The 18,959-nt window shown below is 40.0% G+C and overlaps 1 protein-coding gene across 2 annotated transcripts in view; it reads right to left on the bottom strand.

Annotated features, from left to right (window-relative positions):
* Positions 1–3,294: 3,294 nt before the first annotated feature.
* Positions 3,295–18,959, bottom strand: part of LOC125449506 (uncharacterized) — a 31,180-nt gene continuing 15,515 nt past the window's right edge. For both annotated transcript variants that reach the window (XM_048525317.2, XM_048525318.2), the window contains exons 9-14: positions 17,266–17,613; positions 15,086–15,252; positions 12,958–13,129; positions 11,086–11,252; positions 8,411–8,582; positions 3,295–3,941 (exon numbers count right to left, since the gene is read on the bottom strand). In XM_048525317.2, coding sequence (XP_048381274.2) covers positions 3,907–3,941; positions 8,411–8,582; positions 11,086–11,252; positions 12,958–13,129; positions 15,086–15,252; positions 17,266–17,613 — 1,061 coding nt within the window. In that variant the 3' untranslated portion in view covers positions 3,295–3,906. The remainder of the gene's footprint in view (positions 3,942–8,410; positions 8,583–11,085; positions 11,253–12,957; positions 13,130–15,085; positions 15,253–17,265; positions 17,614–18,959) is intronic.

The raw sequence follows: 18,959 nt of genomic DNA on the forward strand, positions 1-18,959 counted from the left end.
TGAATTCTTTGATGTGCAAAGCTCATCGATGAAGGTTGAGCAGTGGATGTGCTGTACATGGACTTTAGCAAGACATTTGATAAGCCTCCCCACAGTAGGCTCATTCAGAAAGTAAGGAGGCATGGGAGTCATTGAAATGTGGCTGTCTGGATACAGAATTGGCTGTCCAACAGGGGACAGAGGGTGGGAGTTGATGGAAATTATTCAGCCTGGAGATCGATGACCAGTGGTGTTCCACAGGGATCTGTTCTGGGACTTCTGCTCTTTGTGATCTTTATAAATGACTTGGATGAGGAAGTGGAAGGGTGAGTTAATAAGTTTGGTATAGTTGGAGGCAGTATGGAGAACTGTTGTAGGTTGCAGCAGGACATTGACAGGATGCAGAGCTGGGCCAAGAAGTGGCAGATAGAATTCAACATGGAAAAGTGTGAAGTAATGCATTTTGGAATATCAAATTTGAATGCAGAACACAGAGTTAATGGCAGGATTCTTGGCAGTGTGGAGGAACAGAGGGATCTTTGGGTCCACATCCATAGCTCTCTCAAAGTTGCCACCCAAGTTGATAGGGTTGTTAAGTAGGCTTATCGTATGTTGGCGTTCATTTGCAGGGGAATTGAGTGTAAGAGTCTCGAGGTTATGCTGCAGCTCTCTAAAACCCTGGTTAGACCACACTTGGATTATTGTGTTCAGTTCTGGTCACCTTATGAAAGGAAGAATATGGAAGGTTTAGAGAGGGTGCAGAGGAGATTTACCAGCATGCTGCCAGTACTCGAGGGCCGGTCTTATGAAGAATGGTTGAGGGAGCTAGGGTTTTCTTCATTGGAGTGAAGAAGGATGGGAGGTGCCTTGACAGAGGTGTACAAAATGATGAGAGGCGTAGGTAGAGTGGATACCCAGAGAGTTTTTCCGAGGGCGAAAATAACAATTATGAAGGGGCATAGTTTTAAGGTGATTGGAGGAAGTTATAGTGGAGATGTCAGAGATAGGTTCTTTGTGCAAAGAGTCATGGGTGCATGGAATGTGCTGCCGGCAGTGGTCGTGAAGTAAGATATTGAGGTTCACAAGGGAGAAGTATTAGAAATCCTACAGAGTGTGAAGATAGATAAGTCTACTGGAATTTATCCTAGGATCCTCTGGGAAGCCAGGGAGGAGATTGCTGAGCCTTTGGCATTGATCTTTAACTCATCATTGTCTACAGGAATAGTGCCAGATGACTGGAGGATAGCAAATGTAGTTCCCCTGTTCAAGAAGGAGAGTAGAGACAACCCTGGTAATTATAGACCAGTGAGCCTTACTTCAGTTGTTGGTAAAGTGTTGGAAAAGGTTATAAGGGATAGGATTGAAAATCATCTAGAAAAGAATAATTTGATTAGGGATAGTCAGCATGGCTTTGTGAAGGGTAGGTCGTGTGTCACAAACCTTTTATTGAGTTCTTTGAGAAGGTGACCAAACAGGTAGATGAGAGTAAACTGGTTGATGTGGTGTATATGGATTTCAGCAAGGTGTCCGGTAAGGTTCCCCACAGTAGCCTATTGTACAAAATGCGGAGGAACGGGATTGTGGGAGATATAGCAGTTTGGATCAGAAATTGGCTTGCTGAAAGAAGACAGAGGGTGGTGGTTGATGGGAAATGTTCATCCTGTAGACCAGTTACTAGTGGTGTACCGCAAGGGTCGGTGTTGGGTCCACTGCTGTTTGTCATTTTTATAAATCACCTGGATGAGGGCATAGAAGGATGGGTTAGTAAATTTGCAGACGACACCAAGGTCAGTGGAGTTGTGGATAGTGAAGAAGGAAGTTGTAGGTTACAGAGAGACCTAGATAAGCCGCAGAGCTGGGCTGAAAGGTGGCAAATGGAGTTTAATGCAGACAAGTGTGAGGTGATGCACTTTGGTAGGAGTAACTGGAATGCAAAGTACTGGGCTAATGTTAAGATTCTTGGTAGTGTAGATGAGCAGAGAGATCTCGGTGTCCATGTACACAGATCCTTGAAAGTTGCCACCCAGGTTGACAGGGTTGTTAAGAAGGTATGCAGTGCTTTAGCTTTTATTAATAGAGGGATCGAGTTCTGGAACGAAGAGGTTATGCTGCAGCTGTACAAAACTCTGGTGCGGCTGCACTTGGAGTATTGCGTACAGTTCTGGTCACCGCAGGATAAGAAGAATGTGGAAGCTGTGGAAAGGGTGCAAAGGAGATTTACTAGGATGTTGCCTGGTATGGAGGGAAGGTCTTACAAGGAAAGGCTGAGGGACTTGAGGCTGTTTTCGTTAGAGAGAAGAAGGTTGAGAGATGACTTAATTGAGACATATAAAATAATCAGAGGGTTAGATAGGGTGGATAGGAAGAGCCTTTTTCCTTGGATGGTGATGGCGAGCACAAGGGGGCGTAGCTTTATATTGAGGGGTGAAAGATATAGGACAGATGTCAGAGGTGGTTTCTTTCCTCAGAGTAGTAAGGGAATGGAATGCTTTGCCTGCAACGGTAGTAGATTCGCCAACTTTAGGTACATTTAAGTCATTATTGGATAAGCATATGGATGTATGTGGAATAGTGTAGGTTAGATGGGCTTGAGATCGGTATGACAGGTCGGCACAACATCGAGGGCCGAAGGGCCTGTACTGTGCTGTAATGTTCTATGTTCTAAACACACAAGTATGTTTCCACACGTTCACAATATTTCATTAATTCTTCCACCAGTGCCATACTGTCTGACTGTTGGAATGTCAGGTTTCTTTTCTTTCATCAGTGTTGATTTTCAGCCTGTACCTTATCTTGTCTTGAGCCATTGCGATCAGCAATAATCGTAAAACTGACTATTTGCCAGAGACAGGCAGAAGAAAAAAAAGGAGAAACACAGAGGCTGAAATGTGTTTGTTGTCAGGACTGTGGGAACTCAGAACTTTTGCAATATTGTAATTGCAAAGGAGAAACCACTTTTCAACCTACGATGTGTACGATTTTCAAACTGATGTGCTGATACTATCTTACACCAGGCAACAAGGGAGCACGAGGCATATAGTTCTGTTCTGATGAAGGGTCACCGGATCTGAAATGTTACCCCTGACTTCTCTCAAGAGATGCTTTAAGGCCTGATGAGTTTTTTTTTCAGCCAATTTACTACTTTTGTTTCTGCCTACTGTTTGATTTAAAATTTGGCAGTTGTGTTCTGATGCAGATAGTAGGATGTGTTGTTCGTAAAGTACAAAATAGAAGGTAACACACACAATTTCAATTTATTGATTGTGCTTTGCACACAGATTACAATCAGAGTGAATACCATATGTAATATTGAGAATCAAGTTTGGGTGGCATGATGGCTCTGTGGATAGCGCTAGCATAAGGGGCACCGATTCAATTGTAACCTTAGGAGACTGCGCATATTCCACACAGACATTCTGTGTGGGTTTGCTCCGGTCTCTTACCACAATCCAAAGATGTGAGGGTTAGGTAAGTTAGCCATGCTAAATTGCCGGTAGTGTCCATGGCTGTTTAGGTTAGGTTGGTTAGACATGGGGAAATATGCAGGGGTAGGGGAATGAGTCGGAGTGTGGTGCTCTTCAGAGGGGTAGTGTGGACTTGTTGGACTGACCGGCCTGTTTCAGCATTGTTGGATTCGATGATGATGAGGTTAGCCATTTAGTAAATTGTTTACAACTTCATTATCAATAATGAAATTTCTTAAAAGGAATGGATACATTTGCATCTGAGGTTTATTTCATAACTCATGTTGGGTGATGTTTTACACTCTGTACTGAATCAACTCTCCACTTGCTCCTGATTTCTGTCGCCTTCAGACCAATGAAATTACACGTTCATGTACCATGCAGAATATGATTTCCAATGTTAAGTATATTTAAGCGTTTTATATATTCTGGTGTGTTCAGGCTTTGGCTCGGGCACCATGACTTAACGTTTGGGAGATGTGTGTGCTCTGAACGTTTCTGGAAATGAGAATATGATTATTTACTTTACCTTAAAACAGGAAAGAAAATTAATTGCAATTTCATGCATTGTAATAACCAATTCATTATCAATCAAGGAATGTTTCAATAAAATGTTCACACATTCCCAGATGGACCAGATTTACAAATGTAAAAGAACGGCCCGCCTCTTCCTGACACTAGAACGCATTTATTTCTGCATTTTCCATCTGCTCTTCTAAAAGGTCAAATTGTGAAGTTGTTAATGTAAAATGGCAGACAGCAGGTTCATTCAATGGGAAGCTCATATTGGTGTTACACAAAGGAGAAGATTCCGAAACTAGCTGCATGTCAGGAATTAAAGGGAGTGAGGAAGTCAAGAAAATAAAGCAAAAATAAAATATTCAGGAATCTGTTACTCAAGAGTTTGAGAAATCTGCTCGTTTTCAGTTTGGGGTCCTGTGTGGTCTGTCTCTGGGTCTTTAAAGAAATGGATAGTGATATTCCTCAAAAATTGATTCCATTAGATTTGGGAATTGGAAACTTTGGATTTTGCAGCAGAAAGTGACAAGCTGTGAATCTTAATATCTGTGAGGGAGAACATGTTAGAAACTGACTTCAAAGACGTTATCTTATGACAGAAAGCGTAGAGGTAACGGTGCAGAGTCAACACTATTTTGTAAAAGAGAAATTTTATTCAACCAATTCATTGGAATTATATGAGGAAGTCATGTGATGTACTTAGATATGTGCAAGGTATTTAATTGCATATCCATGAAATTTTTAGCAGAAAATAAAAGATCAGGGCGTAAGAGTAACATTGGTATGGTTGGAAAATTTGCCTATTAAGCAGACAATAATTATAAGTGGGTCATTTACTCATAGCAAGGTAAAATTGGAGGTTAGCCACTGATATTGAAGCTTGGAGCTCAATAGTTTACAATTTATCTGTGTGATTTGGAGGAAAGTACTGAACCTGCTTTTGCTAATGACACCAAAACATGGAGGAATGTAACTGGGGAAAAGGAGATAAGAATGGTACATAAATAACTTAACCAGCCACCAGATATGAAGAAATAAAACAAAGTATGGGAAAATGTAAAGCTGTTGCTTTGGGAAGGGAAAATGTAAAGTTGTTGCTTTGGGAAGGGAGAATAGAAAAAATATACAGTAATATACTTGGACAGTGAGAGATTTTGTTTCTGAGTTGCAGAAAGTAATGACTAATACAGTGCATGCATTTAAAAGGCTTAGATTTGCAAAAAAAAACAAGTGATTATGCAAGCTTTTGTAATTTCATTCTTTTCTGTGATATAAATTCTGCTCCTTTAATTTTTAAGCTATTAATTCTCCTTTTATCAATTTATTTATCCCACAGTCAACCTACACCTTTTCACCATATACATATTTTCCTGTATATGGATGTTTTCATGAATTTATCAGTACCTCCATAAGCATTATGGATAATGCACTCAGGTTAGACAATCATCTATTGGTTTAATCACAAGTATATTAATCCGGCAACTTTTTTTTTTCCCCTGGTAATCCGAGTTTGAATCCTGGCATGGCAGACAGTGGAAATTAAATTAAACAAACAATAATATGGAAATATGAGTCTAATGATGATCATAACGCCATTTCTGATTGACAGAGGAGAAGCTCATCTGCTTCACCGATGCCTTTTATGGAAGGAAGTCTGCTGTCCTTACCTCATCTGGTCTACCTGTTACTCCAGACCAACTGCATTGTAGTTGACGCTTAACTGGGCAATTAGGGATGGGAGATAAATGCTGGCTCAACCTGTGATGCCCACTTCCTATATATGGATAATTAAAAGAAACTTTCCGAGAGCAATAGGTCATGGATCCAACCAGGGAACAAGCTATCTTGGCAAGTAAAAACGACCTCCGAAGAAAAGATCCTCAAGAAGTGATCATATCATGACCCAATTTAATATTCACTTTGACAGTGAGAAGCTTGGTGTGGAAACATTGGTGTTTAACTTACATAAAGGTAATAGCAACGAAATAAGGATAAGTGTCGGCTAGAGTGAAGTGGGTGGATACATTGGCAGGAATAAAATATGAAGCAACCAATGGCGGACATTTTAAGGAGGTGATTCATGATTCTCTACAAAAATGCAACTCTATAAGGAGGAAAGATTCTAAGAGAGAGATGAACAAACAGTGGTGAACTAAGGAAATTAAAGAGTGTATTAAGCTGAGAGGAAAAGCATATAAGAAAGCAAAAGTTGGTAATCGTCCCAAATACTGGAATAAGTTCAAATAAGCCATCAAAGGAGGACAAAAGAAAGGCTGAACAGAAAGAAAATAAGTTATGCGTGCAAGCTAGTGTGGAAAATAAAAACTGACACTAAGAGCTAGAATCCTAAAAGATGCAGCTATGAAGATAGCAGAGGCATTGATTGTAATTTTCCAAAAATACTTTGACTCTTGAAGTAACAGATGATTACAATAGAGCTAATGGGAACTGCAGATGCTGGAGAATCCAAGATAACGCAGATGATTACAATAGATTAAGTTGTGTGCAAAAGAAGTTGGCAAATGGAGTATACTATGGGAAAATGTGATTTTTGAAGGGATATTGAAACAACAGAATGTTATTTGAATAAAGAAAAAAAATGTAGAAAGCTGCAACATAAGGGGACTTGGGGGTAATTGTACATGAAACATAGAAAGGTAGCGCGGTGCAGCAAATAATCAGGATGTTGGCCTTTGTTTTAAGAGGATTAGAGTATAAGAGTAGGGAAGTTTTACTGCAACTTTACAAGGTAGTGGTAATGTGACACCTCTATTCAAAAAGGGACAGATACAAAAAAGTGGGTAACTCTAGACTGGTTAGAAAAAAATATCTATTGTTTGAAAAACACTGAAATCAATTATTTAGGAAGTAAGGGCAGAATATTTGAAGAATCATGATCTGCTCAAGCAGAGTCAGTACGGCTTCAAGGAAGGGAAATCCTGGCTAACTAATTTATTGGAATTTTTTGAGGAAATCTCAACCAGAGTAGACAAAGGGGATCTGAGACAGATAGTGTTGTATTTGACTTCCAGAAGGCATTTAGCAGGGTATGTCCCAAAAGGTTAAGTTATCGGATACGGCCCACTGTGTTGGATGGAGTATGTTGATGTGGATAGAGAAATTGGCAGCAAACAACAAATGGTGACGAGGGGTTCTTTTTCAGTTTGGCATCCTGTAGGGTTTCAGAGGGACCACTGCTGGGACTGCAATAATCTACAATATATATTAATAATTTGGAGTATGGAAGTGAATGTACCGCTGTCAAATTTTCAGATGAAATAAAAAAGAACTAGCTGGAAGGTCAGGATGTGAATGGAGTGCAAACAGTTTAGAGAGATAGTAATGGATGAAGTTGTGGGCAAAAATTGGCAAATGGAGAAGACTGGGAGAAAACGTGATTTTTCTTTGAAGGGAGAATGAAATAACAAAGTTATTTGAATAAAAAAAATGTAGAAAGCTGCTGCTCAAGGGGACTTGGGGTAATCGTACGTGAAATATAGAAAGCTAACACACAAGGTGCAGCAAATAATCAGGAATGTTGGCCTTTATTTTAAAAGGGTTAGAGTATGAGTAGGGAAGTTTTACTGCAACTTTACAAGGTAGTGGTAAGACCACATACAGAGCCCTTTGAGCAGTTTTGTTCCCCTTACCGAAAGAAGGATATTATATTGTTGTAAGCAGCACATAGGAGGTTCAGTGGGATGATTCCTGGTATGGAGGCATTGTCTTATGAGCACAGATTTAACAAGTTGTGAATTGACTCACTGGAGTTTTGATGACTGAGTGTGATCTCATTGAAACATGTCAGATATTTAAAGTACTTGACAGAGCAAGTGCTGAGAAGATGTTTTCCTCAAAGGAGAATCTAGAATCAGGGATCCTAGTCTCAGAATAAAGGAGTACCAATTTAAGAATTAAGTGAGGAGGAATTTCCCTGTCAGAGGGTTGTCAGTCTTTGGAACTCCTTTTCACAGTGAGTTGTGGGGCACAGTCTTTCGCTATATTTAAGATTGAAGTAGATTCTTGATCAATTAGGAAATCAAGGCTGATTGGGAAGTTGCAAGAAAATGAATTTCATGAGTACTGGATCTGCGGTGAACCCTTTGAATGGTGGATTAGTCCTATTCTTACTTTATATTTTCTGATGGTGTATGGTTATCTACTTGCACTCTCTCAATCTTGTTTGGAATATATTAGATACAAAAGAACAATCAACTGGAATGTTCCTTTTCTTAATTAATTACTTTTGAGAGAACATCATTTTAAAAGGATGTGAAACATGACTGCACTATACATCATACAACATTTTCATTTGTCTGGGGGCTTTTAATATTGATGCTTGTAACCTATCAAGTAATACATGATTCCAATGTAAGATGAATGAGATCAAAACCAAGGACTTCACATATTTGAAGATTGACACGGTGTATATACCAGCAAGATCATACCATGCTTGAGTAGATCATTCCGTATTTTACTCAGTGTGGGCGCCTCAGCACTCAGCTTCAAACATGTTTCCCACATTTTCCTCATTGCTTCAATTCCATTCACTGTTACTTTATCAAGAATCAACTGGAAAACGTCGCTCTTGCTCATTTCATGTATCAGCTTCCTCATGTGCTAGGAACACAGTGCAAGATGAGTTAAAACCAATATCAAGAGATGCGGTACCAAAAAGAAAACAAACAAACAGCTGTGGACGCTGGAAATATGAAATAAAAACAGAAATAGCTAGTGAAATTCTACAGGTTTGGTTGCATCTATGGAGAGAAATCAGAATCCGCATTTTGGATCCAGTGACTCTTTTTTTCAGAAGGGTTATGAAGAAGTGAGTTCTGGGAAGATTTGTAGCTCAGGTTGAGTTTCTGGATGTGAGTTTGCTCGCTGAGCTGGAAGGTTAGTATTCAGATGTTTCGTCACCATTCTAGGTAACATCATCAGTGAGCCTCTGGTGAAGTGCTGGTGTTATGTTCCGCTTTCCATTTATCTGAATTCTCGTGCGTGTCTCTGTTTGGCTTGTCCTACGATGGATGTGTTGTCCCAATCAAAGTGGTGTCCTTCCTCATCTGTATGTAAGGATACTAGTGATAGTGGGTCACGTCTTTTTGTGGCTAGTTGATGTTCATGTATCCTGGTGGCTAGCTTTCTGCCTGTTTGTCCAACGTAGTGTTTGTCACAGCTCTCGCAAGGTATTTTGTAGATGACATTTGTTTTGCTTGTTGTCTGCATAGGGTCTTTTAAGTTCATAAGCTGCTATTTTAGTGTATTGGTGGGTTTGTGGGCTACCGTGATACCAAGTAGTCTGGCGGTCATTTCGGAAATGTTTTTGATGTAGGGGAGAGTGGTTATGGTTTCTGGGCCCGTTTTGTCTGTTTGTTTGGGTTTGTTGCTGAGGAATCGGCGGACTGTGTTCATAGGGTACCCATTCTTTTTGAATATGCTGTATAGGTACCTAAGACCTCTTGGTATCACGGTAGCCCACAAACCCACCAACACACTAAAATAGCAGCTCATGAACTTAAAATACCCTATGCAGACGACAAGCAAAATGAATGTCATCTACAAAATACCTTGCAAGAGCTGTGACAAACACTGTTTGACAAACAGGCAGAAAGCTAGCCACCAGGATACATGAACATCAACTAGCCACAAAAAGACATGACCCACAATCACTAGTATCCTTACATACAGATGAGGAAGGACAACACATCCATCGTAGGACAAGCCAAACAGAGACACGCACGAGAATTCCTAGAAGCATGGCATTCCAACCGGAACTCCATCAACAAACACATTGGCTCCAAATCAATCTACCATTCTCTGAGAAAAGAACAGGAAATGACATCACCAACGCAGGAAATGACATTTCCAACCCAAGGAAACCTGACCAGATAAATAGAAAGCGGGACATAACACCAGCACTTCACCGGAGGCTCACTGATGAAGTTACCTAGAATGGTGATGAAATGTCTGAAAACTAACCTTCCAGTTCAGCAAGCAAACTCACATCCAGTTATGAAGAAGGCTCACTCGATCTGAAATTGTAACTCTCTTTCTCTCCACAGATGCTGTGAGAACTGCTGATTTTCTCGGGCTGTTTTCTGTTTTTCTTCCAAAAAAAAAGCGAAATAAGACAAGCTTGCCCCTCATTGCCACATTTTGTCCAAATAAACTGCAATAAAACAGTAGACACATTTTGCAATGCTGCCGTTGGCAGTTTGCCACTTTTGCTAATGCTATACATGCCATTTAAATAATTTTAACAAATCAGGATTTTGCTTCATTTTCATTGTCCATTTTAGATTTTCAGCAATGGGGTGATTCCTTGTTTTATCTCTGGAGATGTAAGTTCCAAATTTGAATGTCATATTGAAGGATTGATCTCCTAGCAGTCCATAGTATATAATTTTTTTCAGCCTGGCACAGAATGATATAGCACAGATGAAATCTAATATGTCAAGTGATGTCTTACAATTCAGTAATATTGGAATAGAAGACAGACAGGTTGTTAAAGAGGCCAGTATCTGCTATTGCTCTGAAAATAAAGCTTACAACATGTTAACAGGCATCGTCTCTCCTACTCCATTGTATTCATCCATAAATATTGGCTTTCCATCCATCAACAAATAAATTTTTAAATTCAGTATTTGAGCTCAAGCCCCTCTGTGGTTTTTACATACTATCACTGCATTGTGATTAATTATGACAATATGTTCCTGAACTATCGTAAATATCTGAACAGGTTATACATTATCTTTCTTTCAACCTGGCAGCAGTAGTAGTACCTGGTGAATAGTCGCTAGGTTTTATGAGACTCAATCCAAATGTATGCGCCTTTTGAATAATTTCTCCTCCATAACTGAAAGCTTGAAGCTAGTAACTTTGATAAAGAGTCATTCACCTATCACCTTGCTAAAAATTCTCTGTATAAGCATCCATTTTTTTCTTGCTCCGTGTTGTGCTGTGATTTGATATGTTAATTAACATACAATGCAACTTTGTTCACTAAGTTTCAGTGGACTTGAAATCCAGGCACAAAATGACAACCACAGATTGAATCTGAAAATGTTTCTGGTTTCAGATCAAAATCATTAATTCAAACAATGCCAAGAATTCAACTAACCTCGCTTTCCTTGTCAGAAATTAATTGTTTACTAAGTAAAGCCACCACGAGTTGTGGTCCAAATTCCTCGACTGCATCTTCCAGACTGTTTCTATAGTATTTTGTGATAACTTGGAAATCATTCTCTGAGCCATTCCTCAGAAATTCATTTAGGTTAGCCTCATCAACTATAAAGCACAGAAAAAAAATGAGAAAAATAGTTATATCACAACATATTGGAAATTCTTTCTTAACGTGATTACTTCTTAATTGTGTCAAATAGCATTTGGACCAGATAAATAACTGTCAAAGACCCAAATCCATTAGAGGCAATGTAGCAACTGCTCTGTGCTATTCAATGACTTTACCATTACTGAACCAAATGCCTTCCCCCACCACTACCTCCCCTTCATTTTTGGGTTGCCCTCAACCAGAAATGCAACTGGACTCATCATACATGTACAGTCGCTACAAGCGAAGGTTAGTGGCTAGGAATACAACTGTGAGAAATTTACCTCCTGACTCTAAAAAAGGCTGCTCGCAATCTGTCCGGCACAAGTCAGGATTGTGGTGGAATGACCCACAATTGCTGGGATGGGTGCATCTCCAGCAACGCTCAAGAAGCTTTGTCCACCCGGGACAAAACAAACTTCTTGGTGGGCGCTACATCGACAAATCTTCATCATTTCCGCCAACACTCAGCAGTAGCATTTTGTATTATCTATTAGATGCATTGTAGAATTGAAACAAAGATTCTGAGACAGCACCTTCTACACCAATCACCGTTTCCATCTAGAAGGGCCGGAACATGGTTGGGAACATCACCACCTGTAAATTCCCCTCCAAACTACTCATCGTCCTGACCCGGCAATATATCATTCTTCCTTCACTACTGCTGATACAAACTTCTGGAGTCCCCGCCCCCAGGGCGTTATAGCTCTATCTACAGCAGGTGGGCTGCAGCAGTTCAAGAAGGAAGTTCACCCCCACCTTCTTCAGGGCAACTAGGCACGAGTAATAAGTGCCGGCCCAGCCAGTGACATCCACATCCCACGAAAACGATAAAAATAAACGGTTTGGTTTTCTTTTTTCGTTCTCTGGCCTGGTGAACATTCTAAGCTAGCTTCTTCAGCCCAATTTTCAATGAACACTGAAATTATTAATCAGAGGACAAACCCAACTTCATTACGATTTTGAAATGATACAGGAGTTATGGCGTCAAACTTCTGTTCTGCAGACAATCTTGGATATATTATCAGATGGTTAGCATACTTTTCCAACTTTCAAGAGTAATTCTTTCTCTGTCAGCTGCAGTGTACTGGAGACGTATGGCTAAGAAACCTACAGCAGCTGACTGATGATGGAGGTCCAGGAGGGATTTGCAAACACAAGGATGCACATTTATCGAATCCAAGTGTTGCCGACTGGAGCCAATGTACGTCAGTGAGCCCAGGTAGTGATAGGGAAATGGGACCTACTTGCAAAATTGCCACGTCTAGATTTAAAAGATGCACACACAGAGGCACTCAGATACATATTCGACTAACCATTTCAGTTGTGGTCTATCTGCTGAGACCCTCACTGAGGAAAAAACAACATTCACTGCTCAGTCATCTTGTGTCGGAAAGTGGGGCGTGTTGGACTGGGTTAATTCCGGATCGATGTCTTGGTGCTGAGAGTGGGATTACTGGTTGCTGATATCCCACAGATTTTTGTTTTAAAGAGTTGTGTGAAACACTGCACACTGTATTTGTGTCAGTGTTGACGGTGCTGTGAATGTCGAAGGATGCTGTGTGAATGTGTCCGGTGCTGTGAATGTCCCTCCCTCTTCCCGAATCTTTTGATATATGTACAGATTACATACAGATTCTGTATGAAAAAGCAAGATCATACCTTTCTTTATTAAATCATTCCGTATTTCATTCAGCTTTGGGGTCACACCCTTTGTATTTACACATATTTCCCACATCATCTTCACTGCTTCAAATCCTGTCACTCTTACTTGATCGAAAATGAATGTTGAAGCTTCGTTCTTGCATTTTTCTTTTAACAGCTTCCTTGCATGCTGGAAACACATCAGGAGATGAATCAAAACCAATACCATGCAATGTACCAAGGAGCATACTTACAACGTAAGACTATTTTGCCAATAATTCATACGTTTTGCCCAATTCAAATGCAATAATGCAGGAGATACATCTTGCAATGTGCCCTTTTACATTTTGCCACTTTCGCTAATTCTTCATGTGTACAAACATTTCAGATCTGTGCAATTGGATGGTTTCCTCCTCTATTTCAGGAGGTGAAAATTCCATAGAATATAGAACATAGACCAATGCAGCACAGAACAGGCCCTTTGGCCCTTGATATTGCGCTGACCTGTGAACTAATCTAAGCCCCTCCCCCTACACTATCCCGTCATTATCCATATGCTTATCCAAGGACCGTTTAAATGCCCCTACTGTGGCTGAGTTAACTACATTGGCAGGCAGGGTGTTCCATGCCGTTACCACTCTGAGTAAAGAACCTGCCTCTGACATCTGTCTAAAATCTATCACCCCTCAATTTATAGCTATGCCCCCTTGTACAAGCTGAAGTCATCATCCTCGGAAAAAGACTCTCACTGTCCACCCTATCTAATCCTCAGATCATTTTGTATGTCTCTATTAGATCCCCTCTTAGCCTCATTCTCTGTAATGAGAAAAGACCCAAGTCCCTCAGCCTTTCTTCATAGGGCCTGCACTCCAGACCAAGCAACATCCATATTTAAATGTCATATTTAAAGGGATAGGTAGAATGTAGTAATTGACTTACAAAATGGCATACTAGTCAATGAATGGAACAAGAGAACCAAAGGATACATTAACCAACAAGTGGCAATATTTTTTTAATGAACAAAGTTTGTACATCGTCATAAACAATGACAAACAGTTTATCAAATGCAAGCAGCATTTTCAGTAAACTAACTCCACTGAGGCCAATTACCCGCCAAAAAGTCACCCTTTATTTACACGTGGATAGTAAAATTGACACTGGTCTGGCTCCCTCAGAGTCAGTTCTTAGAGCAAGCAGAACCTTTGACACATCTTTTCATATTTGCCAGCCAGAGCTCACTGATTGGAGCAGGTTAACAGCTTCCATCAGGAACTCATATTCTCCATGAGGTCCACCTGGTGGACTTTGTTGCAATCATGACAATCAGGCCATGTATGCTCTATTTGTTTATTTATTCATGTGATGTGGGCATTACTGGCTGAGCCAACGTTTAGTAACTTCCCTAAATGCTCCAGAGGGCAGTTAAGAGTCAAGCATGTTGCTTTGACTCTGGGCATAATTTTACATAATGTGTCAAATTATATCTTCCAATTCATTCAGAAGTGGCAGACATGTCACACAAACTGTTAGAAAGTCCAGTGTCAACTACTTCTCTGAAGAGAGAGTTTAGAACATGTTCACCCACAGCATCCTTGCTACTTCAATATATTCATTGATGAAAATTGGGTTTCCGTCCGTGAAAACAATCAGATTTTGAAATTCAAACTATGAGTTCAAGCCCCTCATTGACCTTCACAAACTATCATTGCATCTTGCTTCATTGTGACAATGACTCAACCATCCTAAATATCTGATCTGGTTACACGTTGCCTTTAAATCAACTTAGCAGCACCCAAAGTTGCACTAGCAGAATGTAATCGCTGAAGTCTTGTAAGTCTTTATCGAAATATATCCATTTTTAAACAATTTTCTCTTCATAACTGAAAGCTTAAAGATAGTAACTGAGACAAAGAGTCATTCACATGTCAACATTCTAAGTGTTCTCTGCCAAAGTGTCCATTTATTTCTCTATTTGTGCTCTGTTGTGGTTTGGTGCACTAATGAACATAGAATGCAACTTTGCTCACTAGGTTTCAGTGGGCTTGAAATCAAGGCACAAAATGACAATCACCAAATTGAATCTGAAAAATGTTTCTGTTTTCTGATCAAAATAGTTAATTCAAACAATACCAAGATTCCAACATACCTCGCAATCTTTCTGAGAAATTAGTTGTTTACTAAGTAAAGCCAGCACAAGCTGTTGACCAAACTCTTCGACTGCACCTTTCAGTTTCTCTTTGAACTGTGTTGTGATAACTTGGAGATCCTTCTCTGAGACCATCCTCAGAAATTCTTGCAGCTTAACCTCATCATCTACAAAGCAAAGAGAGAGGTGAATAAATATATAATTTTCAGTACAATATATTTTGGGAATTCTTTCTTAAAGTGATCTCAGAGAGACAATTACAAAACTTTTGATTATCTTTTCCCCCGCTGACCTCACGGAATTTCTGACTTTGGTACTTCAGACCAAATTCCCACGACCATTGAAATGAGTACTTTGATGACAGACTCAACTTTGTTTAAGGTATATTTTACTTATATTTTCATATAAATGATTTGCATGAGAATATAGGCAACATGGTAAGTAAGTGTGCGAATGATAATGAAATGTAGTATGAAATATAGTAAACAGTGAAGAAGGCTATCTAAGATTACAAAGGGATCTTGATCAATTAGACCAATGCACTGAAGAGCAGCACATGGAGTTTAATTTAGATAAATTGGAGTTATTGCGTTTTGCTAAGATAAACAAGGGCATCACTTACAAAGTTACTGATAGGGCAGTAATGAGTGTTGTAGAACAGAAAGATCAATGGGTTCAGGTGCATCGTTCCTTGAAAGTTGTGACACAGGTTGCAAAGGTGGTGAGGAAACATTTGACATGCTTGCCTTCATTGCTCAGACCATTGGATACAGAGATGGGGCGTCATGTTGTGATTGCACAGGACATTGGTGAGGCTACCTTTGGAGTACTCTGGTACAGCTCTTGCCGCCCTGCTACAGAAATGATGTTATTAAATTTTAGAGGGATCAGAAACATTTAACAAGCATGTTAATGGGCTGGGGTGGGGTGTGCTGTTTGAATTACAAGGAGAGGCTGGATGAGTTGTGACTTTATTCATTGGAGCATGGGAGATCGAGGCTTGCCTTTATAGAGGCTTATAAAATTTTGAGGAGCGTGATAAGGTGGATAGTAAAGATCGTTTCCTAAGTGTTGGGAAGTTCAATACTAGAGGGCTTAACTTTAAGGTGACAGGAGAAAGATTGAAAAGAGACTTGTGGGCAACTTTTTCACACATAGCATGGTTCGTATGTGGAATGAATCACCAGAGTAAGTGGCAGATGCAGGTACAGCTACAACATTAAAAAGACACTAGGGTGAGTACATGAGAGATATGGGCCATATGGACACAAATGGGAGTAAGTTATTTTGGGAAAGTTGATCGGCATGGTGGAGTTGGACTGAAAAGTTGTTTCCATTCTGTGAGACCCTATGACTTATCTTCACTGTGACTTTAAAATGATACAGCGAGATATAACACCAAAATGTTTGTACAGCACACAGTCTCAGATACGCTATCGGATTATTAGCGTTTTTTTTCAAGTCCACTTCCAAAAATTAATTGATTCCCTGATCCCTTGTCTGTATTGGACATGTACTGTGAAGAAATCTAAAACAACTGACTGATAAGGGGATGGAACAGTTTGAAGAAAAGGGAGGGGGAGGCCAGGGATGTATTTGTAAACATGAAGATACAGAATCATCAAATTCAGGTATTGTTGACCAGGGAGCCAAATCATATTAGTGAGCCCAGGCAGTGACGGGAAAACGTGGCCTAGTGTAAGGTTTTATAAGGGACAGGAAACTGACTGTGGGAATGAACAGGCCATTTTTCAGGTTGACAGACTGGCATAAGTGGGTGCCACGTGAGTGTTGGAAAAAACACAAAAGTGACATGTCATGTCAGTGACTGCACTACATGAGGGTTTTCTTGTTCTGATCATTTTAGAGAGTTTTAATACGGAACGAGTCTTGTTTGTCCAAAAAAAAAACAAATCAACATCCCAATGGAACTAATATTTTACACGAGAAAACCACAATGGTAAATTTTTAAACAGGATTATGTGTAACCTTTTTTTCTTGAGACAAATGAGTGAGGTGTGAATTGCACATGTCTAAATTCCTACCTGTAATCCTAGCCACCTCAGATAGGGAGGAATCTGCAAATCATGTCAAACAGCATGAAGAAATTGGTAGAGATTTCATGGATTTAATTTAAATCCTTCTCAATATATTAATTAAAACACAAAGTGTCATCTCACCTGACATATGCTCGCTGCTATCACCTGCTCCAGGTCTTTTTGTTTTCCTTGCCTGGTGGAAATCTTTGCTCATACTGTCCTGGGACATGCTGGTATTTTCAGGAGGAATCTTTGTGTTATCCTGTTCCTTCTGAGGTGTTGTATTTGAAAACAATTCAGTCATATCTTTAACATATCCATCTCTACTTTGCAGCAATTCACTCTGGGATGGTTTCTGAGGTGATTGGATGTTTGCACCACCCTGTATGTCCCTATTGCGAGGTAAACCTCCCGAGAATGTTGTCCTGTTTCTGAAGTCCTCTCTGCAAGTCGAGGCCATGTCGTCACCATACAAAGCAGAACTTTTCTCTAAAAGAAATCAAATGTAAAGCAAAGCAATGAAAACAAGCATAGCACATTTCTCTTGCTTTGGGCTTGTGGGGATTCTGCATCATGTAAACCATTTTTTAATCACTTGGTACTTTCTATGTTGCCCACTTTTAAACCCCTCCTTGTCGAGTGCACGTCCTGTGCCGTGCAAACTGCATGCCTTACTCTGTCCAAATTTCTTTTTTCTTTCGCATTTTGATCCACATGTCATTGCTTACAAGGTTCTTGCTGTCCTGCTTCCAATGAATGCTTTTCAGTGTACTTAGGTGCAGTTTACAATAAAACATATTAACTTGGCATTTTGTGCCATGTGTACTTACAATTATTTCAAGTATTCACTTGCCCCTAACTTAATTATAAGGAGATATTTAATTAGACATTTTTCATAGCTCAAATCTAGACCCGAAAATCTATTTGTGATAATGGGAACTGCAGATGCTGGAGAATCCAAGACAATAAAATGTGAGGCTGGATGAACACAGCAGGCCCAGCAGCATCTCAGGAGCACAAAAGCTGATGTTTCAGGCCTAGACCCTTCATCAGAGAGCTCTCTGATGAAGGGTCTAGGCCCAAAACGTCAGCTTTAGTGCTCCTGAGATGCTGCTGGGCCTGCTGTGTTCATCCAGCTCCATACTTTATTATCCCGAAAATCTATTTCCCAGTTTGTAGCTTGAAAGCATTTTGCATACTTTAGAAGAATTTCATGTTGTAAAATTTTATGTCGCAATATTTTACACGGAATGCACATAGAGTTAGATCCACCAAGATTCTGGTATTAGTCTGTTACTGTGTATTGACACTGAGACACACATGAGCTGTACAGCAGCAGATGGGGTTGAATAATTCCCTGTTCCCCAGGCTGTACTGGACATGCTCAGTTGCTGACACTGAGACACACACGATTTGTGTAGCAACAAATGGAAGTAAATCATTCTCTGTAACCTGCAGTGAATTGGACCCGTACAGAGGATCACACTGAAACACACACGAGCTGTGCAGCAGCAGGTCAGAGTGAGTCATTCTCTGTTCCTGGCTCTGTAGAATGGAAATGTGCAATGAAGAGACCTAAAACAGCTGAGTGATCATGAAATGGAACAGTTTCAAGGAAATGGAGGAGTAAAGCCAGGGCGAAATTTGCAAACACAAGGATTCAGATGTATCACATCCCAGTGTTGTTGAACTGGGAGCCAATGGATATAATTGAGCCCTTGTAGTGATGAGGAAATGGGATGTATTGCGAGGATTGATAAGGGACAGTGAACCGACTGTGGGAACAAGCAGGACGTTTTCAAGCTGACTACAGGGTATTACTGGATCCCAGAAGA

The sequence above is a fragment of the Stegostoma tigrinum genome, chromosome 46, assembly GCF_030684315.1.
Source record: "Stegostoma tigrinum isolate sSteTig4 chromosome 46, sSteTig4.hap1, whole genome shotgun sequence".
NCBI lineage: Eukaryota > Metazoa > Chordata > Chondrichthyes > Orectolobiformes > Stegostomatidae > Stegostoma > Stegostoma tigrinum.